The following is an 8,587-nucleotide window of genomic DNA, read 5'->3' as shown; positions in this document are numbered from 1 at the left end:
CCGCCTCAGCCTTCCAAGTAGCTGGAATTACAGGCATGCGCTACCACGTCCGGCTGATTTTTTTTTTATTTATTATAGAGATGAGGTCTCGCTGCCCAGGTGGATCTCGAACCCGCGGGCTCAGGCAACCCACTCACCTCAGCCTCCCAAAGGCGCGGGATTACAGGCTGAGCCACCGAGCCCGGCTCTACAATACATTTTTAAAAAATTAGCTAGGTGTGGGGTGCATGCCTGTGGTTCCAGCTACTTGGGAGGCTGAGGTGGAAGGCTCACCTGAGCCCAGCAGGTTGAGGCTGCAGTGGCTGGGGGCGTGCCACTGCACTCCAGCCTGGGCGACAGAGTGAGACTGCAACTCAAAAACAAAACAAAAGAGCTCTTGCTCTGTAGAATTAAGGAGTTGATTTACAGATTTATTATTGCAGTGAAATTTGCACAATAAACATTAAACATTTCATTTTTATTTTATTTTATTTATTTTTATTTATTTATTTTGAGTTGGAGTCTCATTCTGTTGCCCAGACTGGAGTGCAGTGGTCGCTCCCGGTCACCGCAGCCTTCACCTGCTGGGCTCCAGCGATCCTTCCGCCTCAGCCTTCCGAGTAGCTGGAATTACAGGCGTGCACTATCACACCCGGCTAATTTTTTGATTTATTGTAGAGATGAGGTCTCGCCTGCCCAGGCGGGTCTCGAACCCGCGGGCTCAGGCAATCCACTCACCTCAGCCTCCCAAAGGCACGGGATTACAGGTTGAGCCACCGAGCCCGGCTGGTATTTTATTTTATTTTTAGTAGACACAGGGTCTCACTATGTTGCCCAGGTTAGTCTTGAAATCTTGGACTCAAGCAATCCTCCTGGCTTGAACTCCCAAAGTGCTGGGATTACAGGTGTGAGCCACTGCACCTGGCATCCAGAATTAACTATTTTAAAGTGAACAATAAAGTGGCATTTAGTACATTCACAATGTTATGCAATGACCACGTCCATCCAGTTCCAAAACATTATCACCTCAAAATAAAACTCCATGCCCATGAGTAAGTTACTCCCATTCCCTCCTTCCTCCAGACTCTGGCAATGACTAATCTGCTTTTGTTCCCATGGGTTTCCTATGCTATACACTGCATATGAATGAATTGTATGAGATGTGGCCCTCAGCGTCTGGCTCCTTTTTTTTTTTTTTTTTGAGTTGGAGTCTCACTCTGTTGCCCAGGCTGGAGTGCAATAGCACTCTCACAGCTACCCCACTGTTGACCTACTGGGCTCCAGCAATCCTTCTGCCTCAGCCTTCCAAGTAGCCAGAACTACAGGTGCACGCTCCCACGCCCGGCTAACTTTTTGATTTATTGTAGAGATGACACCTCACCCAGTTGCCCAGGCTGTTCTTGAACCCGTGGGCTCATGCAATCCGCTCACCTCAGCCTCCCAAAGTACTGGAATTACAGGCTTGAGTCACTGCACCCGGCCATGCTAATCCTTTAAAAACAAAATTAGATCATGTTCCTCCATGGTATCAAAATCACCAAGTGGCTTCCCCTCTCCCTTACATGAAAATTCAAAGTCTTCTCCTGCTGACACTCCCTCTGTGACACAGCCTCTCACTCTGACCTGGATGGGAACTACTCCCTCCTGGCCACTTCAGTCCAGACACACTGGCTCCCTATCTGTCCTTTAAATACCACAAGTTTGTCCCTACCTCAGGGCCTTTGCGCCTGCTGTTCCTTCTGCCTATGATGTACTAGAGCCAGATGGCTGGCTTCAAATTCAGGCTTTGCCACCCATTCACTCTGTCATCTTTAGCAAATGAGTTAGCATGTCTGAGCCTCAGTTTTATCTGCAAAATGGAGGAACGAGAACCTTGTGCAGATTCAACAGTCAGTGTTGTTTGCTGTTAATGTTATTCCATCAAACAATGACTAATTGGATTTTTTTTTTTTAGAAGAAATACAAATTGGAGACAGAAATTGAGAACTGGATCCAGAAATATGATACGGAGATGGGTGAAAAGCAGGTATTTGGGGCCTAATAAATCTCTCTCAAGTGCTTTTCCCAAGATCCTCTAGGAAGGGGAGGAGAAGCTCCAGGATGGCCCATGGATTGGCCAGTTTCCAGGCCTTCCCTGGGGCAGAGAACGAGAGGTGGGAAAGGAAAGAGCCACAAGCCGCCAGTCGCTAAGAGAAGGGCTTGAAACCAGGCCTAACAACCGTGGCTCCATCTAGTGTCCACGTTCCGTCCTCATGTGCCCGCTTGGCTCCTGCCACCACCCCACAAGCTGGGGCTCACCCCCACAGGCTCAGACGGGAGCCTGTCACCAGCTCCTCACTCAGTCACTTGGTTGGTTCACAGGTGCCGGGGGGTGCCAGGTATTGGAATTCCACAGGAAGAAAAGAAAGACCCTCTAGGGTCCCTGACCAGGTGTGACCTGAAGTAAGGGCCTTTCTGAACCTGTTTCTGTATCTCATCAGCAGAGACAGCATGGCACCATGGTGGGGCTTTAGTGAGACACCGTTGTTGCAAGTGTTTGAACCGGCACAGGGTCTGGCCTGGAAGAAGTGTTCAGGGGGTGGTAGCCTACAAACCTGGGTGCCCCCAGATCCTTCACCTAGCTCTGGGATAACATTGGTGGCTCCTAGCCATGACCTGGCAGCCAGGGAGGCCCGGGAGCACTGGAGGTGACAGCCTGAGTGAGCCACAGCCTGGTGTGCTGTTCAGGAAAGGGCAAGCCATTACCTTGCTCTGTGTGCCCTTGACAGCCCCCGGAGGTGAGCTTTGCAGGCTGGTATTCACTTGTCTGGTCGCCAAGAGGGCTGTGGGCTCCTTGCTGGCAGGGACCTTATCTAACGAGCTCTGTGTCCTCTGGAAGTGCCTGCTGTGTAGATGCTTGGTCAACATTAGTGGAAGGAAGGAAAACAGGTGTAAGTTGCAGCAGGAGAGGCTATAGTTAGACATCAGGAAGAACCGTGGTACTCAGTTTGGGACCTGAGGAAGTCATTTCTACTCTGGGTATCCATGGAACTGATTGCTGCTGTGGCAGCAGATCCATGTCTTGCCCCCGCTGTGCCTGGCACCATGTCCAGTACAGTGTGTCCATAGGGTCATTTAATCCTGGAAACAGCCCCTGGGGTGGAGTTGTCCCTCCGTTCCAGATGTGAGGAAACAAAGGCCTAAAGGTGAAGCCCCTGGGTGTGGTGAGCTGGGATTGAAGTCTAAGTCTGCCCTGATCACAAGCCGTGCCTCTCCTGTTCCTGAAGTCACCCCCGGCGGGTCCTACCTGGAGTTAGGCTAGGCCCAACCCTCTCCTGGTCTCCCAGGGCCCAGATGCAGAAAGGCTTGGTCTAGGGCATCGTGGGGGCAGCCCACCAAAGAAGAGGGTATGTGGGAGGGTGGGGGCGGCACTTGACGCCCATGGCCCCCTCGCCCCAGGAGGAGTATGAGGAGCTGGACATCATCCACCAGGAGGAGAAGGCCCAGCTGGAGGAGCTGCAGCACAGGCACGACGTGCTGGTGGAGGAGTTTGTGCAGATCCACGAGGAGCGCGAGATCAACTCCAAGAAGAGGATGGAGGATGAGCAGGAGATGGTGCGCATGGTACGTGCCGCCACACTTATCCAGGCTGTGTGGAAGGGCTACCTGGTGCGCTCCCTGCTGCGGTCCCGGAGGAAGAAGCAGGGCAAGGGCAAGAAGGGCCAGGGCAAGGTGAAGGGCCAGGGCAAGTCCAAGGGCAAGAAATGAACCCTCCACCTCGGCCATTTCTGGCCCTCACCCTCCCAGAACCAGGCCGGGAAGCCACCAGAAGGGGGAGCCCCACAACTCAGGGTGGTCATTTTTAAAATTAAAAAACATTTTAATTCAAGGGAACAGCTTGCAAACGAACCTCTTTACCCGGGCCGTTGGTTGCGTACGTCCACGTCTGCAGAGGCTGTTGCCGAGAGGATGCGCAGGTGGGCGTCAGCCCTAGGTGACTCCTCCTTACTTCAGCCTCAGTGGGAAGCAGGACTCCAGCTGCATTCCTTGCCCCAGTCCAGAGCTGCCATTCCTGCGAGGAACACATCACCCTCTGGGGTGGCAGGGTGTGGGTCAAGCTGCCTGCAGGCACAGCGGCAGGCCAGGAACTCCAGAAGGAGCGGGGCCCCAGGTTCTAGACTGCCACAGCCTGCTCTGGGGTTCTCAACTCCTCCTGCTCCAGCACCAGGAAAGCTCAGGAGTCACCAGGTCATGCCACCAGCAGCCTCACAACATGGCTTCATTTCACACCCAAGAAGTTGGACAATTTTTTAATTAGTTGCTGGTATTTTAAAAATCAAGAGCTATCACCTAGAAATCTAGCTTTCTGCCCTTCCTGAAAAAACCTCAGATACCCAAGTATCACAGGTCTTCTAGAGCTCAGCACCTCGCCCCTTTAGATGGTCCAGAGACTGCAGGCTGCCCCATGCCCCACCGCTCCTGACTGCCTTCCAGACACCACAGCCTGGTGTCAGCCCCCTAAGCTTCACCTTGGACTACTGCTTTTACATATTTGGGAAGAAGGGTATATTTTTGGCCTGTGTCTATTAAAACATAAGGGAAGGGAGAAGACAAATGAGAGGTAGATGGAGAAAAATCAAGACAGGGCGGGGAAGCAATTCTGTTACACATCCTACATGGTTTTTGTCTTTTTGAGTCAGGGTCTCACTGTTGCCCAAGCTGGGGGCAGTGGTACAATGTTTACCACAGCCTCAGTCTCCCAGGTTCAGGCGATCCTTCTACCTCACCCTCTTGAGTAGCTGGGACTACAGGCACGCACCACCACGCCTGGCTAACTTTTTGTAAATGGGGTCTCACTATGTTGCCCAGCCTGTCTTGAACTCCTAGGATCCCGGTGCTTCCTGGAGGCGCCTAGGGAAGGAGGCAGCAAGGACAGGTCCAAAGCCCAGTCCCACACCCAGGGCGGGATACCGGGACTCTGTGTGCAGCTCCATCTGAGCAGAGGTTTCACTGCTTTCACGAGCACAGGACTCCACCCTGAGTGTTCTCTGGATGCACGTGCCACCGCCTGGCCTTCTCAGACCCTGCACTGGGCAAAGTCCTAGCCATTGTGTTTTGTCCTTTAAGTGGAAAGACTTAAAAACAAAACTAGATGGAAAATGATGGTCCATATTCTAAGCTCAGGAAGATCCGGTTGACCCACTAGATGGTGGCATTAGCTGGACACTGATGGGAGGAGGAGTTCAGCATTACTTGAGGCCCGTGTTCCCAAGCTTCAGGTACCTGCTTGCCACTGTCATGATCTCCGCCACACCCTGCTGTATTACTTAACTTTGTTATTTATACCAACTCAGGCCTGACAATGGTCTTTACCCTAAGGAAAAACATCAAGAACACTCATGGTTTTGATGAGCTGCTGATATATTTAACACATGAAAATAAATACATGACATATCAGAATGAAAACATGTCCAGATGCCCTTTTGACCTACCGCAGTCCACACCAGCCCGGGAAGGAAACTACTCCCAAGCAGGCAGCTGGGCTTGCAGGGGAGGGCAGGCGCCCTCCAGCATGATGACATACCATTTACTCACACTTGGTGGCAAGACAATGTGGGGGACAGCTGGGGCACAGAGCTCCTAGATTGGCACTAATCCGGAGTGTGGCTGAGGCAGGGCCAGAGAGAGAATCTTAAGGGGCAGTCCCCAAATCCACGTCACGGGAAAAGGCAAAAAGCAACTAGAGATTGTCGGGATCAACAGAGGCACTGCTCCCCCTGGTGTGTCTGCCCCGGGGGCTTTTCCAAAGCCTGGGAGTCAACCAGGTGATGACCCCAGGGGCAACCCTGATGAAAGAATATCATTTCCAAGGGGGTTTTGGTTTCTGGATGGTCCCACCTCGTCGGGGAGTTGCTGACACTGAAACACTGACTGAGCGAGCCCTGGAAGTCACCAGGGGGCTGCGGAAGGTCACCCCTGACGTGGAAGGCCTGGGGCCCTGAGGTCCATTTGTGTGGGGGGCACTGGCAGCTGTGTGACCAGTGCTGGGGACACTCAGCTGGGTGAGGGAATGGGAACGTCCCCGACTCAGGGTGCGTGGGGAGTCTAGCCCACCCATGGACAACCTCTGGGAGTCGGCTGCCAGCCTGGGCTCTGTCTTGGGGGGACCAAGTGAGTGAATGGCTCGCAATGGGGTCTCCCTGGGGTGGGGTGAGTAGCTACCCCTGGGGGTAGCTGGTGGCGTCCAGAAGAGGGCACGGAGTTTCGCAGTATCCCCCTTTGCCATTCGAGGGACCTCACAGCTGGGGCCCTCAGGTCGGGAGCCAAACAGCGACTCATCGCAGTAAGACGGAGTGTGGCTGATCAGTCTGGCAAAGGAAAGAAACGCAGTGAGCTGGGGGATGAACCACCCCCAAAACCCTAACAGCATCCCCCACCAGACACTGAAAAGGGTTATCTGTGGATCCCAGGAGTCCTCGTCTCCAGCTGGACCCATGGTGAGGCCACAGCCCTCTCAATCACCACTGCTCCCATCTCTGCAAAGCATCCAGATCCTATTCCCTGGCCTTTGCCCCAGGCCTGGCCAATTTGCATACTCCCTCCTCCCAGCCACACTGATTGGTTCAGGAATGGCCAGATGGCACAAGTCTGTCCAATCAGAGTCTACCTCAGGACTTTTGCTGAAACTATTAGGAAAAAGATATTTTTCTGTCTCTTTGCTGAGCTGACAAGACTTCAGCCCAAAACAGCTTGTGGCCATCTTACTCCTACAATCTCTACTCTTATGAGACTAAAAGACATGTAGGGGAGAGCAGCACTAAGATGGAGACAGTCCCAATGACAGCTTGAGTGTCTGTAACATGAGTCTCAAATGCCCCTTTTCTGGGAAAGCCAGTTTAAGTTTTCTGTCACTTGCATCTGAATGTCTCAGTTAACATAACCTTAGTCTTTATAGTCTTCATTTCTTCTTGTACTTACCACTTTTTCTTTTTCTGGAGGCCTCATCAGCTGAACCCTCTGCAGTCCTGTGGCCCTCTCTGATATATCTGAGAGTGCCAAACACAGAGCCTGGCATTGGTACTGTTTTCCATATGAGTAAACTGTGGCTCAGAGAGGTCAAGGTGCTGGCCCTAGATCACAGAGCAGGGTGGCTGTAACAGGAACCCAGGAAGCTACATTGAGTATACCTCCCCACCCTGTTACCTGTATTTGTTCTTCTTCCTTGGTGTGAGGGTTGGGGTGCTGCCCCTTGAGGGAGTGGCCTCACAGCTCCCCCTGGCCAAGGAGGCCTGTGATGCCCCCGTGCACACTCCTCTGGTTCTGTGAGCCTTCTCCACCCAGGGCGGGTCAAAGGCTGGTGGGGCCGGTCGGGCGCCTGCAGGGCTTCCAAACAGAGTCTCGTCCACAAATGAAGCCCTGGCTGTGACCCGGCAGCCACCCCGGCAGCGCTGCTGAAGGTGGAGGGTCTGCATTCCACTGATGGCCAGCACCACTGGGATCTTCATGCTGCCCGCAGGCCTGGGTAACAGCAGGTGTGCTCTGCCCACCAGGTCCTGCCTCCACAGCTCCCTGTGAAAGGGCATCAGGGCAGCACTCCTGAGCCAACAGCAGTGCCAGTGAAGGAAGACTGGTCTCTGAAGTCCTCATTCCACGGGCAAATAGGTCTAGTTTTCCCTCCCCCAGTCCTCAAAGGTGAGCTGTCAACCTCAAGGGGTGTTCCAGAAGTGTGTTTGGCTTTTTTTAGTTACTATAACAATGGAGAAAGGAATGCTCCTGGCACATATTTAATAAGTAAATAAACATGCACTTCTAGCAAAAGGTATGAGCTCAGCAAACATTTAGAGTGACTATGGGGGTGAAGGAGAGATGGTACCTGTGCCCACATTGTGGCACCCACCAGAAATCAAACTATGGTAGGAAGGGGCGACAGGTCCTTTCCCATATCCTCTGTGTATTTAATGGGGTTGAGACAATGACAGCCAGTGTCGACGCCACGCCTACCTCCTGCAAAGAGCTTTACAAACATCGTCTCATTTAATCCTCAACGACACTGTGGAGTGGCTTCGATTTTGTCCATTTTCCGGATCACAAAACTGAGGCTTCAGAGGGTGAAGTCACGTGTGCAGGTCACGCCTAAGAAGCTAAAACAGTGGACGTGGGGCTCGCTGTGAATCCAGAGCTTGTGCGCTTAACTGCGCTGCTGCTGGGAGATCATGCTCCCCGCAACCACCCGCATTCTGCGACCCCCAAATCAGCGGCCCGGCGGCGAACGTCCAAGCTTCGGGATTCTCCTACCTGGGCATCTCGGCTCGCAGCCGTCGAGGCGACCCTCAGCGCCTCCTTCCCACCACGCTGGAGCCTCTGCGAGGGCGCGGGGACGCGCGGAGCATCTGGGGTTCCTGGGGCCCAGGACTCCTGCAGCCCAGGCCGTCCCCGGGCCCCGCGCGCGGGCCCTCACCCGGGAAGCGGGTCCCGGCGACGTGTGAGCCGCGCGCGCATCCAGCAAACAGCAACCGGCGCGCAGGCCGCGGCGCGGCGGACGCGGCCCGGACCATTCGCGCCGGGGGGGAGGCGCCCCGTTCCGGACGCCCGGAGTGCCCCAGGCACGGACCGAGCCCGCTCGCGCCGG

At 53.9% G+C, this 8,587-nt stretch overlaps 3 protein-coding genes across 3 annotated transcripts in view; 2 read left to right on the top strand and 1 right to left on the bottom strand.

The window, feature by feature from the left end:
• IQCD (IQ motif containing D) overlaps nt 1-3,726 on the top strand; it is a 7,374-nt gene extending 3,648 nt beyond the window's left edge. Inside the window, exon 2 of the mRNA XM_008067970.1 lies at nt 3,418-3,726. Coding sequence (XP_008066161.1) covers nt 3,418-3,726 — 309 coding nt within the window. The remainder of the gene's footprint in view (nt 1-3,417) is intronic.
• A 1,635-nt stretch (nt 3,727-5,361) lies between these two features.
• On the bottom strand, nt 5,362-8,345 carry RITA1 (RBPJ interacting and tubulin associated 1). Its single transcript, XM_008067968.1, has 4 exons — nt 8,254-8,345; nt 7,960-8,099; nt 7,162-7,527; nt 5,362-6,326 (listed from the first exon to the last, which is right to left on the bottom strand). The coding sequence occupies exons 3-4, from the start codon at nt 7,461-7,463 to the stop codon at nt 5,819-5,821; spliced, it is 810 nt and encodes a 269-aa protein (XP_008066159.1). The 5' UTR covers nt 7,464-7,527; nt 7,960-8,099; nt 8,254-8,345; the 3' UTR covers nt 5,362-5,818.
• DDX54 (DEAD-box helicase 54) overlaps nt 7,808-8,587 on the top strand; it is a 27,766-nt gene continuing 26,986 nt past the window's right edge. Inside the window, exons 1-2 of the mRNA XM_021717526.1 lie at nt 7,808-7,827; nt 8,214-8,353. Of these exons, the coding sequence (XP_021573201.1) occupies nt 7,808-7,827; nt 8,214-8,353 (160 nt within the window). The remainder of the gene's footprint in view (nt 7,828-8,213; nt 8,354-8,587) is intronic.

This window comes from Carlito syrichta, unplaced genomic scaffold (genome assembly GCF_000164805.1).
Source record: "Carlito syrichta isolate Samal-C Ts95f unplaced genomic scaffold, Tarsius_syrichta-2.0.1 Scaffold309836, whole genome shotgun sequence".
NCBI lineage: Eukaryota > Metazoa > Chordata > Mammalia > Primates > Tarsiidae > Carlito > Carlito syrichta.
This window is presented reverse-complemented; position numbering and strand designations above follow the sequence as displayed.

Excerpts from the sequence above, each read along its gene's own strand:
- RITA1 (XM_008067968.1), bottom strand. The coding sequence starts at position 7,463 with ATGAAGATCCCAGTGGTGCTGGCCATCAGTGGAATGCAGACCCTCCAC. Across the intron at positions 6,327-7,161 it reads AGGAAGAAGAACAAATACAG|ACTGATCAGCCACACTCCGT; the intron begins GTAACAGGGTGG and ends TTCCTTTGCCAG.